Source organism: Poecilia reticulata, linkage group LG7 (assembly GCF_000633615.1).
Source record: "Poecilia reticulata strain Guanapo linkage group LG7, Guppy_female_1.0+MT, whole genome shotgun sequence".
Classification (NCBI taxonomy): Eukaryota; Metazoa; Chordata; class Actinopteri; order Cyprinodontiformes; family Poeciliidae; genus Poecilia; species Poecilia reticulata.
This window is the reverse complement of record NC_024337.1, coordinates 19,915,406-19,942,432: the sequence shown is the minus strand read 5'-3', so window position 1 is coordinate 19,942,432 and position 27,027 is coordinate 19,915,406. Positions and strand designations below refer to the sequence as shown.

Sequence of the window (27,027 nt, the reverse complement as noted above, 5' to 3'; positions counted from 1 at the left end):
GAACTTTGTCTGTTTTCATAACCAACAGTGTTTGCTCATTTGATAAAAAAAACAAACATAATAGAAACATAATAAAACATAATAAAAAACTAATCTCAGATATCCAAACTTCATGCATCCGAATCCATTTTCTGATGCTGATGGTTGATTGTCTTCTTAATGTGAAAGTGGAGGTGCATCTATTGGCCTGCAGGTCAAGTCATGAAGGAGGGATTTGGTTTGAAAAAATAACCCTGAGAGCTTAGCTGCTCCCAGATTAAGAGGGGAGGGAAAGGAGGTTCAGGTTACGGCCTGACGGGGGGTCTGGGGGAAGGACTGGCATTTTGGAATATACGAAGATCCATACAAAGCACGGTGGACATAAAACCGCGGTGCTTGCCCTGACGAGCTGGGTGCAGAGTGCCAGCTGGGGCCCCACTTTGGATTCCACTTACTTTCTGGAAGGTTTGCCTGCATGGTGCCATAAGTCTCTGGGAACCCCTACCTAACACACCACCTGACTGAAAAGCCCGGTTTCCGCCGTCCCTCTCACTTCTCACCCGAGCTCCTGCATGTCTAATATTTAGACATGTTCAGCTTTGTGGACTCAAGGACTGTTCTGCTACTTGTAGCATCTCAAGTTGTTTTACTATCCGTGGTCAGATGTCAGCAAGAAGATGACCGTAAGTCACATAAAAAAAACAAAAAAACTTCTTTTCGCTGAATTTTTACTTTATGAACTGAGGAGAATTTAAATTTTGTATTGGTGTTTTGTTAGGTTATTTTGCTAAACGGCGTTAAAATGTCTTGCTAAGACAGGCTGTTCATCTGCTTAGATAAAGGTGTCAAGCTTCAACTGTGTCAGATGGAGAAACTGATTTGTTCTCACCTGTCGCACCTTCCTGCTGTGCATGATGCTCTGAGACTCTATAAAAGTATTTAAATGCTTTTGTAACATTACATAGAGCTGCAAACATGAAGAGATGAAGTGAGACACAGCTTGACCTCAGACGTCAAGGCTTAAAGTGTTGCAGAAACTGAAGAACAGTGTTTGCAACAAGGGGTCAAAGGCAATAACACATGTAAGGGATATTCTAGCAAATTAGAGGTGTACTGTGTTTCCTTGCTGTGTCACTGCATTTATTTAAAAGTGTGTCCGTTGCTCAGTTCTGGGTTTTCTTTGCATGTCGTTAAAATGTCATAGATTATACACCCATTCCTGTGGCGCATGCATAAAACAAATCACCTATTCTTACTTTACCGTGTGTTTACACTGGCGCTTTACACGGCAACGATACCCAGACGGAGAAATGTAGAAGGAGCCTCTGTTTATTCACAGCACCAGCCTGTCAATTGGGCCCAGTATCCCCATAAGAGAGGTTCATTCATTCAGGCAGCGGAGCAGGTTAAATACACTCAGTCTGCTCTGTGAAATACCTCAGCTCACTCTGCAGACACAACCGCTTGCAGTAGTTTGTGTTGACATTCTGTGTTTTGCAGCTTTCTTCTGAGGCGATAACGTCTATCCAATCATCTAAAAGAACGTTTGTGACTCTCAGCTAGCTGGAGAATCATCATTTAAAAACGTTCTTCCTCTGTATTTATGCAAATGAACGAGTCATGTTTGGTTGTGAACATCTTGTAAAAGAGCTGAGATTTTTCTGTTGTGTATTGTTTTGATGCAAAATGACTTCTTTATGCCCCTCCTTTATGCTCATTAACCCCTCCCACTTCCTCACTTTCCCCCTTTGACCCTTCATCCTCACTTTCTTCTCCTAATCCAACATGATCTTTCTCTACCCACCGTGTACATCTCTTCTCCTCTCCGTGTGTAACTTTTCGCTGCTGTCCCTCCCCTGACATCCGGCCCCTGCTGGCCACCACAGAGGAGGCAGGCGGCTGCATCCAGGACGCCCGGCTGTATAATGATAAGGATGTGTGGAAGCCAGAGCCGTGCCGCATCTGTGTGTGCGACAGCGGAGCGGTTCTGTGCGATGAGATAATCTGCGAGGAGATCAAAGAGTGTGCCAACCCTATCATCCCATCTGGAGAATGCTGCCCCATCTGCCCCGCTGATGCCACTGCCCCCATTGGTTGTAATTTATTTATTCACACACCTATAAATAAATTACTCTCATTGCTTGCATTTAAAGCCATCCAAAGCTGAGACTTTTGAATCGGGAGCACACTTTGGAGCCGTTTTCTGATGAGGTTAGAGGAAGTCACTGATTACAGTTTTTTTTTTTTTTTTGTCTCTTTAGTTCCGGCTGCTCCATGTTTTGCTCCCTATTCCAAAGTCAATCTCTGCATGTGATTTATGGAGACAAGATGAGCAACATTGATTTAATCACTTCCTTTAAAAAGTGTGATTTAGATTGGAGGATGTGCTGCCTGTTGTCTCCGCCTGAATATTGTCTACTGCTCAGTTTCCCACAAAGAAAAAAATCTGTCGTTTATCTGAAGCAATAATTACTCATTTTACTCCATCAAAGCATTTTCAAAGCTCTGCTCAAAACCAAATTATACTTGGAGTTTGAGTAGAAATCTCATGATAGATGGCTTCTTTATAAATGCTTTGGCACCACTGAAAATCGACTGATATGTAGCCAAACATGCTTTGAGTTGTTTAAGTTGAAACTGCAGTCAGAACATGCCTCAAAATATATTTAGTGACATGTTCGCAACCGGTTGTGTAAACTTTGTAAAAGCAAGAAACACATTTGGGTTTTGCTCAGTTTTCAAAATGTTAGCAATGCCAAATGCACAGGTACACAAAACGTGTATTTGCAGTTGTAAACACTTTATTTAGTATCAAATAAACATTTCTTATGCTTACAGTTTGCATTAATAGTTAGAATCAACACTGTGCTCTTGGCTCACTCCTGCTTCTGCTGCTTCCTTTGCCTCTGTGCTATGATCTAGAATGGGTTCGGTGAGCAGTATTAGATCTCTGCAGGATGCAGGTCTCCGTTTCTCAGGAATCATAGACTGGATTCCAAATAAATCCTGTGTCTGAAATGTTTTTGCTTCAAGATGTCACTTTTAATGGTGTTTTTCTTCCTTTTCTGTCATCAATCCACCTGCAGAGGCGTTTGGTGCCAAGGTGAGACAGCGAGCAAAACTAAAATACCGACATTCAAGTAGAAAAAGTCACGACCGGCCTCAGGATTGCTTTTCTTTTTTTTTTTTTAATTGTGTGTGAGAACTTTGTGCTTTTTTGTCCATCAGGGCCAGAAGGGAGAACCAGGAGAGATTGCAGATGTAAGTGAAGCTCCTCATTTTAAACATCACATAGTTATGCCATTGCAGTTACTCTTATTTAACAATTTTATTTAAAGAGTTTTAAGACATTCTCTTGAATTTGTGAACACTTTTTAACGCCTAGTGCTCCTTTATTTCTTTATATGCCGATTCCTCCTCTGTAATGTCTCCTGCTGTATAAAATGAGGAAAAGCCCAACATTCCAGCAGCATAATGAACCCTGTAAAATCCTTTTAGTTCTTCCCAGCAGCTTTTCTTCAAGTTCACGTCAGGTGACAAAATTCAGCCCAATTATAGGTCAAAGAAGGTGATGGTGTAGAGGGGGGAAAAAATGATCTTGTCAAATGAAATCATTGTCAGATTATGCTTTGGGTCTGGGTTTGTCCACCTCCTGCTAAGCTGGAATGCTCTGTGGTGCAGAGAAATGTCTCTGGATGTGGCAGAAGGAAAACATCCACTGAAACCTGACAAAAGATGTTTGTATGTTTGTCCAGGTCGTAGGACCTAGAGGACCACCAGGCCCCATGGTAATTATTTATCCTTCTTTTCACGTCATTCCTTATAATGACCATGCAGTACAAGATGATTCATTTTCCTTTGAATTGGAGATTTAGAAATATTAAACATGCTCTTGGTTGTTTTGCAGGGCCCCCCAGGTGAGCAGGGGACGCGAGGAGAAGCTGGCGCAAAGGGTGACAAGGTAAAACAAACCTAAATTTATTTTATTTGACCACAAAACAAAATTGTTCTGACTGTAGCAGACTGGCAGCTTTAAGATTTATTTGACTTTTAGCCAAATAAATCTTATTTATTTGCCAGGCTATAAATAACCCATGTATAGCCTGGCCATAAATGGGTTGTTGAATACTGACATGCAATTGAAATTAATACATAATCTTAAGCTAATTGTGTTGTAACCAAAATCACAGTGTAAAGGAAGAAATTAGATATTATAGAAACGATTCCTCATAAACTCCTCAAATGAAGTTTACCAAAAGCCTTGGTTAGTCAACAGAAACTTGATGAAAAACATCTTTCTTTTTCCTCAGGGAAATCCTGGACCAAGAGGAAGAGATGGCGAACCCGGCACACCTGGAAACCCCGGACCACCTGGACCACCCGGCCCACCAGGGCTGGGAGGGGTAAGTATGAGGAAACGAAGCTCAGATAACACAACATTGCCTTTCCATCGCACAATTTGGATAACAGACAAACTTTAGAGCTGCACTGAGAAACATCACAGAAGAGTAAGAGAGTAAACGGGTAAATAAGGGATTCTTAGCCGTGTTTATTCTTCTTCATCTCTTATTTATAGTGAGGCCAGGATGCAGGAAAAACAAAGCATGGAGATTTCTTTAAGTGTTTTCAGGAATGTAGCTGGCTTGACGCAGCAGCACAAACTCTAAAACAGCAAAAAGGAAGAACACAGCAGATAAGACAATAGTTTATGTGAAGGTTTTATCAAGCACATTATAATAAACAAACAGACCAGTGAACTTAAATAAATTGTTTTACATCTTTGTGTGTTTTCTGTGTTTTTGCAGAACTTTGCTGCTCAGATGTCTCAAGGCTTTGATGAAAAGGCTGGAAGTGTTGCAATGGGTGTGATGCAAGGACCAATGGTGAGCAGAAACCTTCATAAAGTTTTGATTTTATCTACATATAAAAGGAAAAATGCAGTAAAAACCAACTGAAGCTCTTCAAAGATGGAGGCAGCACTGCCACCTTCTGGGCCGTTAATTTATCTCCACCGCAGGGAGTCTGTGTTCAACATCTTCACCTTCCTAAATTAATGGACTAAGTCATCTTTTGCCAGTTTTTTTCTTTTTTTGTTGTTGTTGCTTAAATCACATATTTTTTGTTGTTGTTGAAAAAAATCCCTTTTGACTAAAAATAACTGAGGCCATTGTTTTACGAATGTGACAATATCAAAGTTTTAGGAATACATTTGTACATGAATTGTGCATAAATACTCATTGATAGCCATATCAAGTTTAAAATGAATTATAATATAAAACCCCACATAACTGGATTTTACGAAAAGGCTTTTTAACCTGGAGAGTATTTATTTACATTTTCTCCATCATATAAAATACTTTATTTTATGCCTTGAATTATCATAAGTTGCTGTAATCTTTTCATAAAATGCAATGTAGCTTTGATTGTAGCTTCACAGTGTTTGTGTGCTGTGTGTCCACACAGGGCCCCATGGGTCCCCGTGGCCCCCCTGGACCTAGCGGAGCTCCTGTAAGTTTATTCATACTTTAATCTACTTTATTCTTTTTAACATTAAATGTCATATATGTGGTTGGTAACACATATGCTAATTGTTTTTTTTTTTGTGTGTTTACACCAACAGGGGACTCAGGGTTTCCAAGGAGCACCCGGAGAGACTGGAGAGCCCGGTCCAGCTGTAAGCTCTCACATTGATCCCAGAATATAATCTGGATGCCGGAAAAACTGATTTCAATGATTTGAGGATGAAGATAAACAATTTTCATAAACACATTATAGCTTTAATGTGTTTATGAAATAAAATCCATCTCAAAAGTGTTTCTATTCTCAATCTAAGAAGATATTTTCTCACTTATTGGGATTTATAAGAAAAGAGTTATGTCACAAAATTATTTAAAATGTTAATTTTATTATGTGACACACATACACCATGACAGTAAGTCATCTTTAGTCTTCATTTGGTTTCTGACAGGGAGCGATTGGACCTCGAGGGCCACCTGGACCATCTGGAAAACCAGGAAGTGACGTAAGTCTCAACATGTCCTCTACATCTGAAATATGTTGTTCACTGAACTTCTCAAAATCAGGTTAGGCCTATGGGTTATGCATAAATGCTTAAAAAGTTAAACCTTATTATTATTTAAAATGCAAACAAAAATGATAACTATCTCAGTCCCGTTTCTGACCTAAATCTTAAACTGATGTAGAAATTTAGACAGACCTTGTGAATAAACCCTCTCTACCAGCAGAGGGCAGTGTTTCTCTCTGAACAGTGCCTGCACAGAGATCGTTAATCACACAGCAACCTCCCACTTTGGGGAAATACTGAATGTTACAGCTTTTTCTTGTGCACCTGCATTTATTTCAGAAAATAATTAACTTATTTCTGCTTTGTTAGGGTGATCCTGGAAAACCTGGGAAAGCCGGTGAGCGCGGACCAGCTGGGCCTCAGGTGAGCAAATATCATTCCAAAGTTAATGTTTCATTTGTCCCAAAACTAACTTCATCACTACCAAAGATGAAGAAATTCATGGATAAAAATTTTCTTATTTTTTAGGGAGCTCGTGGATTCCCTGGGACACCTGGACTTCCTGGAATCAAAGGACACAGAGTGAGAATTAAAACCTTCACTGACTGGTAGAAATGGGTCGGTTCGGTCAGGTTTATCTCCTGATGCTGTCACATCCTGCTTCCCTGTAGGGTCACCCAGGTCTGGATGGAGCAAAGGGAGAGACTGGTGCTGCTGGAGCCAAGGTATATTCAATCAAAAAGAAAATACTTTCGTTTTTCATTGTTTTGTTTTTGCCTCTTTTACATTTTTTTCATCCATATTTTCAGGGTGAGACTGGTGCTGCTGGAGAAAGCGGCAGTAATGGGCCTATGGTGAGCCTTTTTAAATCACAGATTTAAACTGTAGTTATGTGAGAAGCAAGAGTTTTAAATAAAATGTCCTGGTCACTTGTCTCCTCTGCTGTAGGGCCCTCGAGGTCTACCTGGTGAAAGGGGACGTCCAGGAGCTTCTGGAGCTGCAGTGAGTAACTCACTCTTATTTAAACTGGGCAAAAAATCTGACATTTTTTAATCATTTCTAAGAAGAAACCCTTAATTTTGATATTCGACAATGACTCTCCCAACTTTGCTCTCTTCAGGGAGCCCGTGGAAACGATGGCTTGCCTGGTCCGGCTGGTCCCCCGGTGCGTATCGATGTCTCGTATCTGAATCATCCACTATATTATCTTAATTACAACAATAAAAAAGTTCAAATATGAAATCTAACGTAAAGATTTTTGTGACTCTGTAGGGCCCAGTTGGTCCTGCTGGAGCTCCCGGTTTCCCAGGATCCCCAGGCTCCAAGGTTTGTCTTGATGGCCAATATTTACCATTTATGGACCAATTTAATTGTTATAAAACGCTGTTTTGTGTAAAACACAGCAGGTTTTGTGTCCAATAGTGTCGGTGGGTGGAGCAAATTTTGCATTAAGTTAATAAAAGGAGTGAATAGTGAGTTAGTTTTTCCAAAAAAAAGTCAAAAATCTGTTGTTTCCTGTCAGGGTGAAGCGGGTCCTACTGGCGCCCGTGGAGCTGAAGGAGCACAGGGACCCCGCGGAGAGGCCGGCACGCCAGGATCACCTGGACCAGCTGGGGCGGGGGTTAGTTTGTCAGGACTCAATTATTTCATGGTTCCTTTTTTTCAACATCCCACCGGTAGTCATCAGTTGTTGATATGTTATATGATTTATTGCTTCTTGTTGGTATCTGCAGGGCAACCCCGGCACTGATGGTATTCCTGGGGCTAAAGGTTCTGCTGTAAGTCCATTTTCTTACTCAGATGTTTAGCAATTACTCCCTAGTAATCGGTTTCAATAATATTTTAAATTTTATCTCACTGCGTCTTTCTCCATGAAGGGGGCTCCTGGAATTGCTGGTGCACCTGGCTTCCCCGGCCCCCGAGGCCCACCTGGACCACAGGGAGCAACTGGACCTCTTGGGCCCAAAGGACAATCTGTAAGCCGTCTACAGAAGACCAGAAACCGAAGGAATGTATTCTGTGGTTTAATTTTTTGTTTCTATTTGTTTTTTTTTCTATTTAGGGAGATCCTGGTCTTCCGGGACTAAAGGGTGAATCTGGACCAAAAGGAGAGCTGGTAAGTTGCTCCATTTAGACCGTCAAGAGATTCCAGGTGATGTGAGTTGATGAAGGGTGACCTAAACATCCTGGTACTTTAGGGCCCCGCTGGGCCTCTAGGAGCTCCTGGCCCTGCTGGAGAGGAAGGGAAGCGGGGTGCGAGGGGAGAGCCGGGAACTGCTGGACCAAACGGACCTCCAGGAGAAAGAGTAAGAAGCCAATAAGAGGATGTCACCATGAATAGATTACTAGATCATTTTAATACCAATATACCAAGATGCACACAAGCTAATCTAATTTGTGATTCCTTGCAGGGAGCTCCTGGTAACCGTGGTTTCCCAGGTCAGGATGGTCTTGCTGGTGCTAAGGTTGGTCCTACCTAAACGAATTTCAATCGGAATGAATTTTGCCTCTTTGACTGTCAAACCTGGGTATTTCTTCTGCATGATGACTGTAGTAAAGCTGATTGGTGTTAAACTGATTGCTCCGCCTTCAGGGAGCCCCTGGTGACCGTGGCGTTCCTGGTGCTGCTGGGCCTAAAGGTGCCACTGGAGACCCTGGACGTACAGGCGAGGCTGGCCTCCCAGGAGCCAGAGTGAGTTTTACATTGTTAAACATTACCAAACCAGTTTGCTTTAATAATAGTTTCATTTGGTTCGTTGTTTAACTAGTTTCTTACAGTCTCGAACATTAATGTACTTCTCTTAGGGTCTTACTGGTCGTCCTGGAGATGCTGGGCCGCAGGGCAAAGTTGGAGCTTCTGTGAGTAAAATATTTGAAGCATTTTCGAAGATACTCCCTGAGATACAATCTATTTCAGAATGAGCAAATACCAAAAACCCAACATAAAAATCAAAGCCTATTTGTTTTAAATTTCACAAAGTACAATAACCACTGCAGGTTTGCTGACAAAGAATCTTAATGCGACTTTAAATCAGAATAATGATTTTAAAATAACCTTCGCCAAACAATAATAATGTAATATTCCTGCAACAGTCCACTTGTATTCAGACAATGGAGTAATGTTAGAGCTGGACAATAAATCAATAACAATATATATCGCAATAGACATGTGATCGATATATCAATTCATTGTATTCAACATGTAGAATATTCACTGACCTCCTATCCAGAACCGCAAGGCTTCCTGGGAAATGTAGGCAGAGGAAAGGCTTTAACCGTTCAACCTCTCACAGCTCTCATGCTGATGGAATCTACTCACTCATTCACTCACTCACTTTTGGTTGCCGAGCAACAATCTGTTGGGAAGCAAGCAGTTTCAAGTTCCACCCCCAACTTTGGTTACCTAGCAACAAGCTGCTGAGTAACTGGTGCAGCAGCAGATTCAGGTTTTGCCTCATAACTGCTTAAAAATAAAAACTGCGAGGAATGAAAACTGTGGATAAAACAGAAAAGCTCACGCCACCAGTTTGGCAACATTTCAGATGTTTAAAACAAAAAAAACCCAGAATCAATAATGATCAATATTTACCAATTTGAAATGCGCATATCGCGGTAAGTTTTACAGCCATATTATAATGCGTAATGTGATGTTGGCGTTGCTGTTCATCTGACATGTTTCTTGTTGCCGTTAACAGGGCGCTCCAGGTGAAGACGGGCGTCCCGGTCCACCTGGTCCCCTGGGCGCACGCGGACAGCCCGGAGTCATGGGATTCCCCGGACCAAAAGGAGCAAATGTTTGTACCAGAAAGATCTGATTACAGCACACACAAAGATTTCAATAAGTGCAGATGGTGAAACTCTTCCATGTTTGTGTACCATGTAATTAAAGTAATTTTGTCTTTACTAGGGTGAACCTGGAAAACCAGGAGAGAAGGGACTCGTTGGTCGACCTGGTCTGAGAGTGAGTAGTAAACTTTCACCTGAAATACCCTTTTTACCCAAAGTTATAAATAATAAAATCCATCTCTCTGAACAGGGACTAGCTGGAAAAGATGGTGAGACTGGTCCTTCTGGACCTTCTGGACCTGCTGTGAGTATTTCAGTATTTTAACATCATTTTAACATAGATTCTGACATTCAGATTGATTGATTATTATCTTTGAACATATCAATTTAGGGACCTGCTGGAGAGAGAGGAGAGCAAGGACAGCCTGGACCTCCTGGCTTCCAGGTGGGTTCATATTTCCATAAATCTGCTTCATCACTAAGTCTACTGTAAAACATAACCATATAAAAGCTTACTTTTTCTCAGTGTAATATAATTTCACTCGTTTCTTTTCTCCTGTCGGACAGGGTCTGCCTGGTCCAACTGGTTCCCCAGGAGAGGGCGGAAAACCTGGAGATCAGGTGAGATATAATAATTACAGACTGATTTGTTTTGCATCTGTTGGTTTATCTTTTTTTTCCGTTTATGTCTGAAACGCTGGCAAAAAAGCTTAAAATGTAGATGACAAACTAAACTTGGCCAAATTGTAATTACGTTCTACTTTTTTTTTTAAATCATAAAGACATCTATCCTTGATGATACTAAACGTAATATTTTGTAGAAATTGCAGATATTTTCCATCACTGATCCAAAATGATGATCATAAAACATTGAAATCACATATTTTCAATCAAATCTTATGATATTGGTCCATCTATACCAGCAAAAAGAACAGAATAGAATAAAATAGTCCTTTATTAATCCCACAGTAACACAAATAAATATTTTATTTTATCTGTATAGGGTGAGGATGCTGTTATAATGTGAAAACTACCCAGGATTTGTATTAGTTGGTGTAGATAAATCATGAAATCTGAAAAGTTTATGCTTGTAATTCACAGGGTGTTCCTGGAGAGGGTGGAGCTCCTGGTGCTGTTGGACCCAGAGTGAGTGACCGAGTTTCTAATCGTCAGGATTGTCAGAGCAAAGCTGCTTTCGTACCTGAAGGCGTTTACTTTGTTGTTTAAAGTTAGCAGTTTTTGTTTAACTGGTCTCATTGTCCATCTTTAACAGGGTGAGCGTGGTTTCCCTGGCGAGCGCGGTGGCGCTGGGCCTCAGGGTCTTCAAGGGCCGCGCGGACTTCCTGGGACACCAGGAAGTGACGGACCCAAGGTCAGCAGCTGATCCCTACGCAAACTTAAATATTTGTGTAGTTAAATCTCATACAGGCTGATAAACTTTCATAACTGTGGCAATGAAAAGGTGACATCTGAAGTTGTTTAAAATCAAATTTCTTCTAAGCTGCTGCTTCAGTGAGTGCAAACATTTCAGAAAAGATTTCTATTTCTGACCAGAATGTCATCCAGTTAAACCTGTTGAACAGTGAAGCTATAAATCATCAATGCGTTTCTGATCTCTTCTTTTATTTGGGCTGAGGGCAAACACAACCATGACTGCAGCTCAAAAACTAACAGCTCTCTAAAGAGAAGTGAAAAATTACACACCTTCAAAAAAATATAGTCTACCAATTCAGATTTATAGTAAATGAAACCTGTTTGTGGTCGTATCTGTTGAGAAATTCATTTAGCTTTGGCAGAGCTAAGTTAGCATAGCCATGTAGCGACAGTTTGAGCTAATCCAAGCTAACTGACTCATAACTGACAAATAAAGAGTCCTTTTCTCCCCATACAGATCTTAAGCAACACATCATGACTGAGTCTTAAAAAAAATGAGAATTTCTGTTAGTTGCAAAGGTTACAAAGCAACTTCTAAGGCTTTATGAGTCCAGAAAACAACACAAACACTACAGCCCATCACACAACGTTTGGAAGGTTTGTGTCCATTCCTCCACACACGTAAGAGACTGACTGTCAACGTACTTTTTGCCCCCTAACGAATGAAAACGTTAAATCACATTATCTTTGACATTTAATTGGATGAAAATACTGTCAGTTGTATTAACTCTGAGACAACAGTTCAAGTAAATTAAGTAACTTCTAGCGTAAAAAAAATCTAGAGTCAAAAATATTGAAAATTCAGAGCTTTCTATTTTTGGTGTTTTTAGATCAACACAAAAATGACCTCTGGTCAGTCGCATAGCCCAATTAATTGATGTAAAGGCAGTAAGAAGACTGCAGGAGCAACATAACATCTCAGGTGTTGGTGAATTAGGCTAATTTTAAAGAAAGATAACGTTTTAGCTTAGCTAGTTAGCTTAGCTTTGTTGCAACTTTTTGAGCTAAGCCAAAGGACTCATACTGTTGAAGTGTGGCTGAAGATGACTGAATTATCCTATTTAATCAAATAATTGAATTAAACATAAACTTTTGTTCATGTTTATAGTATAAATCTATAAGGACAAGTTTAGTGTCAACCAATATTATACACTTCAATATTAAGCGCTTAGGGAAATAATATGTAATTAATGCCTGTTCTTGAATGCTTGTAGTGGATAAAATTTACGCATAATGTTTTCCTCTTAATTGCTGAATTAAAGCAACATCTAAGTTATTGTAAGCTGGAGGGGGAACAGGATCAACTATTTTGAGAATAATTACACCATAAGGTTGATTTCATATTCACCTTGTTTCATCAGGGAGCAATTGGACCAGCTGGAGCTCTTGGAGCTCAAGGGCCCCCGGGCCTGCAGGGTATGCCTGGAGAGAGGGGAGCTGGAGGCATCCCAGGAGCCAAGGGAGACAGAGTAAGAAACAGAAAAAATTGGTGTTTCAAACTTAAACTCAACACATTATTTAACCAGAAAAGGCATAGTATGTGTTTATAATACAGTGCAGAAAAGAATAATTTCAGTTTCTGTGTATTTTTGACAGGGTGATAATGGACAGAAGGGGCCTGAAGGCGCTCCTGGAAAAGACGGTGGCAGAGTGAGTTCTAAATATATGCTTAAATTCATGATAGTGTTTAAAACCGGATTTATAAATCGATTTAGCATCTCTTCTTACATCTTCACCCATGGTCTTCTCTGGTGTAGGGTTTGACTGGTCCTATTGGTCCCCCTGGCCCATCTGGACCCAACGGTGCCAAGGTAAGAATCACAGTAGAATTTAAATGGAAATTAAAATCATATTTAGGTGTTTATTTTTGACTTTACCCATGTTTCCTTCTCGTTTTAGGGTGAGACTGGACCAACTGGTCCTTCTGGTGCTCCTGGGGTTCGTGGTGCTCCTGTAAGTACTTCCATGATAAACAGAAACATAACATATGGTTCCTCTTTTGCCAGTTGATTGTTGTGTTGTTGGTCAATGTCATCCTGAAATACCTATCCATGTCCAAGATGTTATGGTTCTTGGCCCCTCAATGCACTGACGTCGCCTCATGTTCACAAAATAGTACCAGGGTGCCATGTTTTCACCTCATTGTTTGATAATCTGGATGATCTTCTCCAGCTCTTACTAAATATTCCCTTTCTCCAAACACTGACTGTCAAACCGATACCAAAGTCCTCCATTTTGGTCTGTTCTGACTACAGCGGGGAAGTCAAACTCATTTTCAACAGAGACCACATCATCATGACAGCAGAATCAATTAATAAAAACAACTAATGACTAAAATATTAAAATTTTCTCTGCATTCAATTAGTCTTTCTAAAAATGTAACAATATCTAACATTGAAGTAATTTGGTACAAAACAAATAAAAATGTATTTTATTTGACTGATTAAATAATATTTAAGCCAAATTTTATCAGGAAATTCAATCTGGACTGCCATAAAGTCTACAGGGCCACAGAAATAGTCACAGCGGGCCGGATTTGGCCTGTGGACCTTTAGTTTAACTCATGTAGACTACAATTTCCTCCTTTAAAAGCTTTCTGTAAACCAGTTTGATGTTCACTGGGAAACTTTACGTGAGCCATCGATAGCAGAGGGTTGGAAGATTTCAGTCTGTTGCAGCCTAATGCTATGCTAGCCGTTAGCATAGAAGTTTATTACAGCTTAATGCTATGCTAACGGCTACTGGTAATGGCGCTCTTGGTGACTGTCATCCCAACTGAACTCTGATTGAATGATTCATCGATTGATTGATTGATTTATTCATTGATTTATCTAAAGGCACATTAATAAGCGGTGGGAGATGCATTTCTTGCTTTTTTGTAGAGCAGGGATGTCAAACTCATTTTCAGTTTGGGCCAAATAAAAAATCTGAATGTTCTTAAAGGGCCGGTTGTGCCGTTAAACTATCATTAAACAGCTATTTGTTTCAGCATTCATTAAGTGTTTCTGAAAATTAAATAATATTGATCATCTTTTCAGACTGATTAGTCCATCCTGGATTTCTTGATTGTTTTTGTGGGGGTTTTTTTGGTATCAAAATCACAGATTTTGTGCCACTTATGTAGAAATATTTGTAAGTAACTAGTACAATATTTGCGCTGATGTCTGACGTCAGTTGTGACTTTTTATTAATCACCGTATCGATCACAGACTATAACTTGACATCAAGTAAGGCTGAGGCAGATTCATTTAAATCCAAAGTTTCTGGGTAATTTTGAGAGAAACCTGCAGTAAAAATCTGAAAAAATGTTGGAATCTGTCGATTCTGTGTGAATTTTGCGGATTTGTGAAAAACCGGGGGGACTTACTGATGTAATTTGGAGTCCTGAGGGCCACATTAAAAGCTACAGCGGGCCAGATTTGGCCCCGGGCCTTGAGTTTGACACAGGATGAAATATTTCACTCAAAGACATAAATATACATTTTTAACTTTTCTGAATATTTGTTTGTTATTCTGTCCACACTGCATCCAAATATAGCAATAAAAATAGAGGCAGTTTGTTTCTTTTTAAGGGCAGAAACGTATGACCTCATCAGGGGAACAAATGCTTATTTCCTTCACTGGTTTAAAAAAAATAACTTAAAGTTAAATAATACACAGTATATTGTCTTTTTCTGATCTTTTTCTGAGTATTTTCCTCACTGAAAACACCAAGCTTTGTTATTTCATCGCAGGGAAATCCTGATTGACTTGTGTCAGTCTTCCTTTCTGTTTGAACAGTCGGTATCGACAACCTGTCCGTTCTCCATTTCTGCAGGGTGACCGCGGTGAGCTTGGTCCTCCTGGGCCTGCGGGCTTCGCTGGACCTCCTGTAAGTAAATAAAAGACGATTGTTTCTGCTAATTAAAATCGTAGCAATGACATTGTGCTAATGGCGCTGCTCTAAATGACATTCAGGGTGCAGATGGTCAGCCAGGTGCTAAGGGAGAGCTCGGTGAGTCTGGACAGAAGGGAGAGGCTGGTGCTTCTGGACCTCAGGGGCCCTCTGGAGCTCCTGGACCTGTGGTGAGCATTTGGGCCAAAAATAAAGTTCTGGAACCAGACGCTCTGTATCTTGTACCCATTTTAAGTCAAGAATGCAAACACAGCAGAATATAGAACAAGTATTTCTATTTTGCTGCAGAGTCACCAACAACATGAGTGATTGTTGCTGCTGTTTTTTTAGGGACCTACTGGCGTATCTGGACCTAAAGGAGCGCGCGGTGCCCAGGGAGCGCCTGTGAGTAACTTCTCCTGATCTTATAACTCTGAATCGTCTGATTTTGTCACTTTAGTCTTAGTTTCATAACATCTGATCAGATTGGCAATCTGACTCAGCTCCCATCTTGATCACATTGCAGGAAACTCCTTCAGGTAACTTAGAGATGTTTATGTCTGTGTCAATGCATCTTTAACTTATGCTACAATTCTGAAATTAAAATAAAACATTTAAGGTTAAGGCTGAAAAGTTAGACATATTCAAACTTTTAACTCAATATTTGGTGATGGTACTGAACAGCTTTTAAAACCACGTAGGAAGCATTAGGATAATCTGATTATAATTGATACAGATATCTACGTCTGCATTTAGGAACTGTACAAACATGTCAGAAGATTATGTGCATTCGATATAGATTGTCCAAGAACATTTTGGGACACCAACTAAAGCAATAAATCATGCTAGCAACTCAGTTGGCTAACAAATCACCAACAATATTGAGGTTTTTATGGATTATTTTACTGGTTCAGATGTACCGGCTGAGGGAATTAGCAGAAATATTACATTAATCAAATGGCGGCGTTACGCAAGATTAAATGTCTCACATTGCTTTTGAGACTCGCATCAGGCGAAGTCATCTACAGATGGTACATTTGTCTATAAATGGATTCCAGCCTTCATTAATTATTGAAGCAGAACTACAATCAGCTCTGGCAGCATGAAAAACCTTTTTCACTGTGGACACTTTAACTATTAAAAGAAGAAGAAGAAAAAGCGGTGAAGTCAGCCTTAATAATGCTGCACCAAAAGCAGGGCTCTGAATCTGCTAAGCTTTGATGTGATCCCACCATTGTTTGGTTTATTTTTCAATTCATTCAGAAAACGGTCAATGTTTTCAGATGTAATCAGTAAGAAAATGTCTATTCTTTTAAACTCTAACATGGTTTGATTGTGTCGAGGTAGTTGTCTGAAAATTACATCATCAAAACACCAGAAGAAAAGGATTTATAACGGTAGTGACGATTTAACAAATTTAAGTAGTGTCAGTGTGGAAATGTGCTGCATGGTCTGTGTTTGTATCGATGTTTATTGATTGTCTAATCTTATTGGTTTTGGATTTTGGTCATCTAAAGATAATTTACAGGTTTGTCAGTGTAATTCAAACAAAGGAACATTGCTAAGGAAGCTAGATGATCACAGGGCGCCATTTACAAGAATATCAAGAAAAGTTGAGTGGAAGGAAAAAGTGTGGCACTAAAACTGTGAAAAACCAACACTGGTATCAGCCTACTTCAGAGGATTGTGAAGCACAGCCAGTTTATGAGTTTGTGGGACATTCAGACAGAGTTTACTGGTGGTGGAGTCAGACACGGACACAAACACATCCAGGATGTCGGCTGCAACCACTGCTGCTGAACGAGAGATTATTTTACCTGCTCTGAGAAAAAAACAAACTGGACTGTTTGCTCAGCGGCTCAACGTCTGGAGGAAGAGGATCCAAGTTACTTTGCGATGATTTATAGATGTTTTCTGTTGTTGTTGGTCCACTGTGTTTGATCCAAAATCAGTTCAAATGTCAAAAACACAATTTTAGGGCATTTCCTCCTGCTTATTGTCCTTTGTTCACAAACAAAGTTTTCAGTGGGTTGAATATTCTGTGTTCAAATATTTATTTTAATTGAGATCATGCAATATTCTAGTTTACAGAGAAACAGAATGTTGAGTTTTCATGACAAGTTTATTAAAGTAAAATGTCATTTTGATAATACTAATAATGACAAAATGGCTTCCGATCCAGTTTCACACCTCAACCATGTGCCTGTCATTTCTTTAAAATATTTCCGACTTTGTACCTTTAGGTAAAACGTAAAAAGAAAGCAGCAAAAGCCTCTTAACCACAAAGTTTTCTTCTCTCCGACAGGGAGCAACAGGTTTCCCTGGTGCTGCTGGCAGAGTTGGACCTCCTGGTCCCAATGTGAGTATTTTAACTTTAGCAAAGAAGAATGAAACAGAAGTTTTAAAATATTTTGAGTAACTTTAGTAAATTCTCTGCCTGTCCATCACAGGGTAACCCTGGCGCTGCCGGTCCTGCTGGTTCCGCTGGTAAGGACGGTCCGAAAGGTGTTCGCGGTGACGCCGGTCCTCCAGGACGGACAGGAGACGCTGGGCTTCGTGGACCAGCCGGACCTCCAGGAGAGAAGGGAGAGCTGGGACCGACGGGAGAGCCTGTGAGTTAGAGACTTTTGCCCCATCATAACCCGGTATTATCTGAGAGAACAGTCTGTATCAATCACCAGCTGATTTAGTGGCATATTTACCGACTGATTTATCCAGCTGTGGCTTAACAAGACCGTTTGATGACAAAGTGACCTCTGCTTCCTCTGCAGGGAGCTGATGGCCCTTCAGGGCCGCAGGGTTTGGCTGGAGGTCGTGGTATTGTTGGGCTGCCCGGTCAGCGCGGTGAGAGAGGTTTCCCTGGGCTCCCCGGACCTTCTGTGAGTGTTTCTGGGTTCTCTGTTCAAGTTTAGAGCTTTAGCCAAATTATTTTTGTTTCCTTATCTGTCGGTAGGCGATGGAAACTACCGCCTTTGTTTTGGGAGCATGTTTCAAGACATGAACAAATTAGACTTGGTCTGATTAGTAGAGAAAACCACGAACAGCACAAGTTACCGGAGCTCCGAAAGGACAGACACTTTCCAGTGGCAAGTTGCTTTCCGACAGGCCAATGTGTGACTTGGTTCGGTTCTGGTTCAGTGGGGAGATTCTCCATATTGCGGTCTGGAGCGCAGCAGCTGCGGTCATTTCTCCATTGATTTGCAGCAACGCTCGAGATTCTGGTTGCGTTGGACTAAATGAAGCCAGATATTTTATTTTGTCTTATAAAAAAAATTTTCTGGCCCAAACATGATGATAAAGACTCAAGACCATGAACTTTATTTATTTTTTAAAAATACAAACGAAAAATGAAATTCACATCACACCCAGCCAATATTATGTAGTTCTGGTGTTTTACACTGTCGGCGCAGATCTCTGACCAGCTTCTCTGCTTGTCTCGTCTTTGTTTCTGTCAGTTCTTCAGAGAGCAGCTCTCTGGCGGTGTGTCCGTGAACAAGTTTAACTAAATATTGTATTATAACCGAAAAGAGAGATGTAACTCCAATCATGAATGTAGATTAGCAAAAAACCCCTACAAATTACAGTGAAATGCTGCTACTTCCGGTGGGCGCCGGAAGTGAGACCCATGATCGTTTCCCCAGTGAGCCTCCCAGGAATAAGGTGGATAAAGTTTACACAAATAAACCTTTGGTAGTTTAAAACAGGGATTCTCAAACTTTTCCATGACGTGGAAGAAAAAAACCTCTGGCATGAAACCCACAGAAAATGCTACAAAATATGTAAAGAAACATCAACTCTTACTGTTTTTTATGCACTATTCCATAATTATCACATTCGTTTATCATAAAGCTCATGCCTTCTGATTTTACATGGCCATGAGTTCTGTGATAAATTTGATCAGATGCTATATTATCACTTTATTACCAGATAATACACATTTTCAACACATTCCACAATTTTGATAACAATTTTTTTTATATTTTATATTAATCACATAAGATGTTGTTTTATTGCTACAGTTTTATGCTCTTTTGCAGCAGAGTCCCCCACAACGTTGTTGAACGCTTACTTTGGTCTTTTTCTTGTCATTAACGTTTCCAATCAGAGAGTAATTGTCAGAAAAAAATCATCAGAAAGTAATCCATCAGAAAGAACACTTAAATGAATGATCTTGGCTTATATATTATTAAAAATGATTGAAAATCGGAAAACAAAAACTGTAATGAAAAAATCAAGGTAAAATATTCATGGGATTCAATTTAATTTTTATTTTTTGTAGGTTTCTTCTCATCTTCTCTCTCCCACAGCGCCCTCTAGTGGCCCCCACTTTGAAAAACTGGTCTTAAACATACTTCTGAACAATTCACTGGAATTAAAATGATTTTTTAAAAAGGAGTTGTGTTGTATTTCTTAATGAGTGTGTCCTCTGTGTTTAGGGAGAGCCTGGTAAACAGGGAGCATCCGGTGGTGCTGGTGACCGAGGACCGCCTGGACCTGTTGGGCCTCCTGGACTCACTGGACCTTCTGGAGAGCCAGGCAGAGAGGTCAGACCTAAACAATAACAACCAAACAATTATACTTACAGCTCTGCCACCTATTATTACGGGATTTTCCTAAGCATGAAAAAGATATCGTTGTTTTCCAGGGCACGCCTGGATCCGATGGACCTCCTGGTAGAGATGGAGCTGCTGGAGTCAAGGTGAGGACCTTTGGCTGCAGGTAGAGTGGGAAAAGAAAGCATTGAATATGTAAACATGACAGTAAATTCACACCAGGCATTAGTGGAGGCCCATGTAATACACAAAAAGGCTATATGCTGTGGTGGACTGGTGACCTGTCCAAGATGGAACCCAAATCTCACCAGGGTTGAGATGAACACCAGCGTATCTAACTGGGATTTTGTCCTAGTCTTCCTCACAAACTCTCCGGATCTGAACGTTTCAGTGGATCTCTTCTATGCAATCTGTTGTTCGGTTCTTTCCATAGATGTTGGATTCAACTTAAATAATTGGTTGAAGCATTCAGAGGTCCTTCATGCTTTCGGGTTTGGAACTATTGTCTTGCTGGAAAAAAGTCTTATGAAAATGTTTCCATTCATCTTTCCCTCAATGATAACCAGCACCATTTGATGAAAGAATCCCCTAAATAATAAAGTGTACCTCTCCAAACTTCACCATTAAGGAGTTATTGAGATGATGTCATTTTTCAGAGCTCATAACGGTCTGACCAGACTGTCGTCTTCAGTTTTTTTTTTGTTTTTTTTTTGGGCCGTCTAAATGTTCAAGCTTCACCAGGCTTTTTCTTGTGAAGTGGAGTCTTGTGGAATGAGGATGCATAGAAACAATGGTGGTTGAGTGGATTACTTAATGTTTTCATGAAAAAAAAAAAAACTGCACCTAACAATCCCAGTTTTTCGTTTGAAAACTCTTGTGAGGAGCATCTGGTTGCATCTGGTTTGTGGTGAAAGTCCCATTTTCAAGCAACAGTTCTAATGGTGCTTATACTCAATGAAGCATTGAGAAATTTAGACAAAATGTGAGTAACCAATACCAAGAGAATATTTTGCAACAATAATTGCATTTTCTTTGTGTGCTACTTTGATAATGAGGTTCTAAAAACTGACAGGTTTCAATGATTATCTTGGCTTTTTTAAACCTTTTTTATATTGTTCCAAGTTATCAATACTTATTTCCTCCGACATCCTATTTTATTTTACAAAAGAGCAAATTTGTTTTGGCTTTTTTCTATTTTTGTTGTTACTGATATCTGGTGAGAATTTCACATCATTATCCATCCATTTGCTGTGTTCAGTTCTTATTTTCGCTGCTGCACAACCTTAAAACTAGCCTGCTAATTTATATTTGACTTAAATCAAGCAGATGTGCAATATGTTGCATAACTTTTATTCTGCTGCATCATAACCCCGTATCCTCCTCTAGGGAGAGCGAGGTAACACCGGTCCTGCAGGCGCTCCCGGAGCTCCAGGCGCCCCTGGGGCTCCCGGGCCGGTCGGGCCCCTCGGCAAACAGGGAGACAGAGGAGAGGCTGTAAGTAACGCTGCACTGTTAATGCCACAGAAATATAACCTAGAATAAAATAATATTTAACATGAACATGAGGAAGTATCTTGAATCATTATTTCTAGGGCGCTCAAGGACCTGCAGGACCACCAGGACTGGCTGGCGCTAGAGGAATTGCGGTAAGTATCGCTAACACTAACTGAGATATCAGTGTTGGTTTCATCTTTTATTTTTTTATTTTAAAGGGCTGCACGTGTAGATTTAAATTTCACCAGTTGGTAAAACTTTACTCCAGGGACCCCAAGGACCACGTGGAGATAAAGGGGAGGCGGGTGAGTCTGGAGAGAGAGGTCAGAAGGGTCACCGCGGCTTCACCGGTCTGCAGGGTCTTCCTGGACCTCCAGTAAGAAATCTAAAAGATTTTCCTTCTAGTGCTAGTTTTCATCCGTAATCTCACTTCCTCCGTTAAACTGCGGCTGTCCTCGTTCTGACAGGGTCCTGCTGGAGATGGCGGACCCGCCGGACCTGCTGGATCAAGCGGCGCTAAGGTGAGGACGCAGAAAATAAGGGTGGAAAAATCAATTAAAGCCGTTCTGGGCTGCAGATATGCAATGGTAGTAAAGTGCGCGGCAGGTCAGTCTTTTTGTAAGTTTCCAATCAAAAGCGGAAGACGAAGAGTGGAAAGGCTGCATTTTTTAATTACTCATCGTTGCGATAAGATTTGTAACTCAGGCTTTTTATAATTACTGCGTGTCAGAAACGTGGACGACAGGCAGCGAGGATCTTGATTTGTGAAAAAAAAAACTCATTCCAAGATTGGAAAATGGATTTTAGTGTCTAACACAGATTAGCTAAGAAGTGCACAATAACGACACACAAATGATCTTGACTGATTTTAGGGAAAGCATGTTAAAGTTGAAAACTATTCTTTTGAAGTTCTTTATCAGATTCAGACTGCAAGGTGGAGCTAAGACACTAAATGAAGTTTAACTCTTTGAAATGAGCCAGTTCCAAGCTAACTTTCACTTTGATTGACACTTCTGCAGGGACCTCCTGGTCCACTTGGACCTGCTGGCAAAGACGGATCTAATGGACAGCCTGGTCCCATTGGACCCCCCGGACCTCGAGGACGCTCTGGAGAAACTGGTCCTGCTGTATGTAGAAGCAACATTTACAATCCCCATATCTGTGTGTACTGTTCTCTTTCCATAAGGTCACATTTCCCGTTTCTGCTGTTTTTCAGGGTCCTCCTGGGAACCCCGGCCCTCCTGGTCCTCCTGGCCCACCAGGTCCAGGCATTGACATCTCCGCCTTTGCTGGCCTGGGCCAGACTGAGAAGTCTCCTGATCCTCTCAGGTACATGAGGGCTGACGAGGCCTCCAGCTCCCTGAGGCAGCATGACATTGAGGTCGATTCCACAATCAAGTCCCTCAACACCCAGATTGAGAACTTGCGCAGCCCTGACGGCACCCAGAAGAACCCGGCTCGCTCTTGCAGTGACCTAAAGCTGTGCCACCCCGAGTGGAAGAGCGGTAAGTGGATCAAACATCAATATCTGACCTGCTGCTGCTTATGAATAACAAATATTTTAGGACGATTAACAGTAAAATCGATATATTTTTACAAAACCTGCACAAAAATAATTATATACAATTCTTTCCAAAAGCATTCGTAATCCATGATCTTTTACAACAAGCTGCCGTGTATTTTGTGACTTAGAAAGTATATGATAACTGGTTTATAAGTATTTTTCTCAGAAATATGTAGCATTCATTTGTATTATCCTCCTACATGCAGGGCTGTGGTCCCTGAGAACACGAGTTAATAAACACTTGTGTAGATCAAAGTTCACTCAAGGATTAGTGTGGTCCAGTCAAAGTGGTGGAATACTTTACCAGTGCCCACAAATAGCCTGGGATAGACGCTAATGCTAAAGGCAGGATTCCCATTGAAAACATTTAACCAAATCATTCATTTAAACACCAAGCTTTTCCTCCTATTGACCACACTATGTTACTTTCATCTCCTTAGGTGACTATTGGGTGGATCCTAACCTCGGAAGCACAGCCGACGCAATCAAGGTCTTCTGCAACATGGAGACAGGAGAGACCTGCGTCTACCCAAGCATCGCCAAAGTACCAAAGAAGAACTGGTGGACCAGCAAGAGCAAGGACCGCAAACACATCTGGTTTGGAGAAACAATGAATGGCGGATTCCACGTAAGAACACAAAAACTGCAACGTTGTCTTCCCCCCAGCAGATTCAGGAGAGAATGCTAACCTGCTACCTGGTTTTGGTCCACAGTTCAGCTATGCTCAGGAAGGTCCTGCTGCCAGCGCTGCCAACGTCCAGCTGACCTTCTTGAGGCTTCTGTCCACTGAAGCGTCCCAGAACTTCACTTATCACTGCAAGAACAGCATTGCCTACATGGATCAGGCCTCAGGAAACCTGAAAAAGGCGTTGCTACTGCAGGGCTCCAACGACGTGGAGATCCGCGCCGAGGGCAACAGTCGCTTCACGTACAGCGTGTTGGAGGATGGCTGCAAGGTGAGTGCACAACTAAATTTGATTGAATGGTATTTTTTGATGGTATTTTAATTCTAAAGTTGCAAATGTCTCGTTTCTCGTTGAACAGAGTCACACAGGCCGGTGGGGCAAGACTGTCTTTGAGTACAAAACACAGAAAACCTCCCGTCTGCCAATCGTAGACATTGCTCCAATGGACATCGGAGGAGCAGATCAAGAATTCGGAGTGGATATAGGCGCCGTCTGCTTCTTGTAAATTGGAGTATCACAATGGCCCCCGCCCCCCAAAACAAAAAAAAAATTAATAAAAACCTGACCATGAAAACATTCCACACACTTCCACAATAAAGGAGACTGGAAAATAACAAAAACAGAGAGAAATGTTATACTTTTTTTTTTCCTCACAACAAAGTGCTCTCCTAGTTGTACTTCCTGGATGTGAGCACTGAAGGGCACCGGCAATATCTGTACAACACAGCAGCATTTTCTGTCAGCCCCACTTCCTGAGATCCAGTCATGTTTCCCATGCCCAGCCGTTGACTGAAATGAGTCTGAGCCAGGAAGAAGTGGGACCAAGAAACCAAACTATGGAGAACAGAAACATGACTCGATGTCACTTATTTATTGTCTAATCCAAGTGGGCAGAGTTGGGATAGGACGGGACGGGCTCACTTTTGGAAGTAGCAGAAGCCTCCCCGATTTCCACTACAGAACAGCTGCACAACCTCTGTCCCAGTCCTACGCCGCCTCCCTCCTCGTTTCCCTCCCGACGCATAAATACGGCATTTAAAAATCTATGTAGACCAAGCGCAAATTCGCTTTATTAAATTTTATTCTCAGCAAGTAAAATGTACCCTGCCACTCCAGAGCAGTCCATCGTGAGCAGAAAACTTTACTGTGTATAATAAATATTTGGTTCTAATGTTGTAAAAGTCTGTGTTTATAAACAACCAGATGGTTTTTATAGATCTATATATTTCCACGTAAATTGTACATGTGTCTATATGCACACCAACACTTTTTTTGGAAAGTAAGGTGCCATTCTGGTTGTATGCATGTCCTGCACCCCTTACCTTCCGGTCAGAAGAAGGTCCCGCTCTCGTCCCAAAAAACAAAAAAAAAAAGAAAAAAAAAAGATTGGCTTTATAGAACTACAAGGGAAAATACTTCTCAAATTTCTCATGTAGTCGCCCAGATTCTTAAAAGCTACCTCACAGTTTTAAAAAGAAAACAAAATGAAAATGTCGAGTTGCGATCTGAGCTGACCAAAAAACGGTTAGCTTTCCTAAGCGTCCCGACGGCCATCTTTGTTTTGGGTTGCTCTTTTCTCTGAAGGTGCTACGAGTTCCCCGCCGCTCCCTCCGTCCTCCCCGCCCACACACGCGTTTTATTGATTCCCACTAGCCTCACAGCACACACTCACACTCCACCATGGCTCGGAGGCCTCCCCGTGGACTCCCACAGCCTAACTTGGGACTCTGAGGACAGTCGCTCACAAACAACCAGGGTGGGGTGTCTCTATGTGTGTGAGGGCATGTACATTTTTTTTTCTCTTGAATAAATTTTATTGTCTTTGTTTTGTTACACCGCTAATTAATGTAAATTGGAAAATAAAAGGAAAACCAAATTCAGAATAAATGTTTTTTTTACTTGAGTTTTGAATAAAAAGATGTTGCGGCGATGTTTCTTCTAAGAGAATCCATCATGTGTGCTTATTTGCCCTGGGTAACTTCACATCGGATACTCTGAGTCTGTGATAGACTGTTAAGTGTGTGTGTGTGTTTACTTGAAGGAATCAAAGTGCTATAATCCTTGTTCTGATTCAGAATGGACTGAACTGGCTAATAGACATGAATAAAGGACTTATCTTTCACTGAAGAACAGCTGTGCAACACAAAACTGCATTACTACTTCTGATTGTGGCCAACTCAACTTTGTGCCTACTGCAAATTGAAAGCCTAGCTTATGTTTTTGGCAAATATTATTTCAAACAGATCATCCAGACATACGGTTTAACCTTCAAACTAGCTGAACTAAAGGCACAATATATCAAAGACGTATTGTTATTGCAATACTTATATTGCAAAGGACAGTTTGGAGATCAATTATGGTTGACTAATATATTTTTCTGAGTTCTGAAGTTGTATTTTTTATGCTAATGCAATTTTTAGTCTCTGGGCAATAAAAGCTCAAACCAAACATGCATAATGCTAAAGGTCACAAGGAGTAAGAAGCACACATTAGAAAGAGACTAAAACAGAAAACAGGCATATATCGAACCTGAGATCGTCATCGCAATATTTGCAAACATTGCAAAATTGTCTTACATCGTGCAGAATGAATATCAGGTAAAACATCAGAAAAGGAGGATTTTTGGTTGCAGAGCAGAACCAAAGAGCAGAAAGAAGAAAATAAACTTTGAATCATCTCTTCCATCAACCATAATGAGCAGAGATCAAGTCAAACCAAAAAGCCAAACAGATTTAAGTTGAGCAGCAAAAGCAAATGAGGTGGATTAGCAGGGCCTGCTAATAACTAATAGTGTCATCCAGGACTGTCATCAGTCAGAGGCATCTTCAGGGCTGTAGCAATACTGACTGCTACCAGGCATCCTTTCTGCCCAAAGCATCACCAACAATTACTTTTCGAATATACTTGAGTTGTGACATTTAATGACATTTAATTTCCTATTGAGATAGTTTTAAATAGAACTGCATTTTTTATATTCATAATTGTATTCATATATTTATATTAATAATTAAAAAAAAAAAAAATTTAAATCACCAGCAGCACACTTAATGGAACCCCTACAAAAATCTTTAGGCTGAATTTTCTGAAGAACTTTGTTTTTCAAATTTTTCTCTGAGCTCAGAGAAAAGCTTGATGTTTATTTTCTCCAACATTCTAAAAAAAATAAATGAACATATAAAACAAATATCTAAAGTTTCCTATAGAAAACTCCAGATTATTTTTTTATAAGATTTTAATATCAAAAAATGCTTTTTTTCATTCCCCTTTGGTCAGGATTGGCAAGACATTTAAATTGTGAGTAAATGAGTAAATCTGGTAAATAACGAATCATGCACCACTTGACTTATAATCTATTTTCAAACAAGCGTTTTAGAAATGCCTTAATTTATATTAAACACATTTGTCTGAAAATTACTTACTCAACCAGATTACTTTACATTTTACCAACTGAAAGCAAGGCATGTCAAATAATAGCAGAAATTTTCCACTATTAAATCATCAAACAGGAATTGGCTTCTTATTATTGCTTGAGTGCATAAGTGTGGCTGATTATTGATCTTTTCTGGTCCAACAACTTGCCCCAGAAATCCAATACATTTATTTTACCAGTTTCTGTGCATCATTTCTTTCAA

At 40.5% G+C, this 27,027-nt stretch overlaps 1 protein-coding gene across 2 annotated transcripts; it reads left to right on the top strand.

Annotated features, from left to right (window-relative positions):
- Positions 1–352: 352 nt before the first annotated feature.
- Positions 353–25,337, top strand: col2a1a (collagen, type II, alpha 1a). 2 transcript variants are annotated; one of them, XM_008414192.2, is made up of 54 exons: positions 353–662; positions 1,866–2,072; positions 3,066–3,082; positions 3,208–3,240; positions 3,735–3,767; positions 3,887–3,940; positions 4,290–4,382; positions 4,785–4,862; positions 5,443–5,487; positions 5,600–5,653; positions 5,948–6,001; positions 6,374–6,427; positions 6,533–6,586; positions 6,676–6,729; positions 6,814–6,858; positions 6,953–7,006; positions 7,125–7,169; positions 7,277–7,330; positions 7,527–7,625; positions 7,738–7,782; positions 7,882–7,980; positions 8,067–8,120; positions 8,203–8,310; positions 8,416–8,469; positions 8,598–8,696; positions 8,810–8,863; positions 9,700–9,798; positions 9,912–9,965; positions 10,041–10,094; positions 10,182–10,235; positions 10,358–10,411; positions 10,892–10,936; positions 11,064–11,162; positions 12,586–12,693; positions 12,821–12,874; positions 12,982–13,035; positions 13,124–13,177; positions 15,042–15,095; positions 15,182–15,289; positions 15,450–15,503; positions 17,404–17,457; positions 17,549–17,710; positions 17,870–17,977; positions 19,535–19,642; positions 19,744–19,797; positions 21,038–21,145; positions 21,244–21,297; positions 21,414–21,521; positions 21,613–21,666; positions 22,165–22,272; positions 22,362–22,650; positions 23,150–23,337; positions 23,423–23,665; positions 23,754–25,337. In XM_008414192.2, the coding sequence occupies exons 1-54, from the start codon at positions 569–571 to the stop codon at positions 23,898–23,900; spliced, it is 4,464 nt and encodes a 1,487-aa protein (XP_008412414.1). In that variant the 5' UTR covers positions 353–568; the 3' UTR covers positions 23,901–25,337. The 2 variants fall into 2 exon arrangements, with proteins under 2 accessions (XP_008412414.1, XP_008412415.1); XM_008414193.2 differs by lacking the exon at positions 1,866–2,072.
- Positions 25,338–27,027: the final 1,690 nt, after the last annotated feature.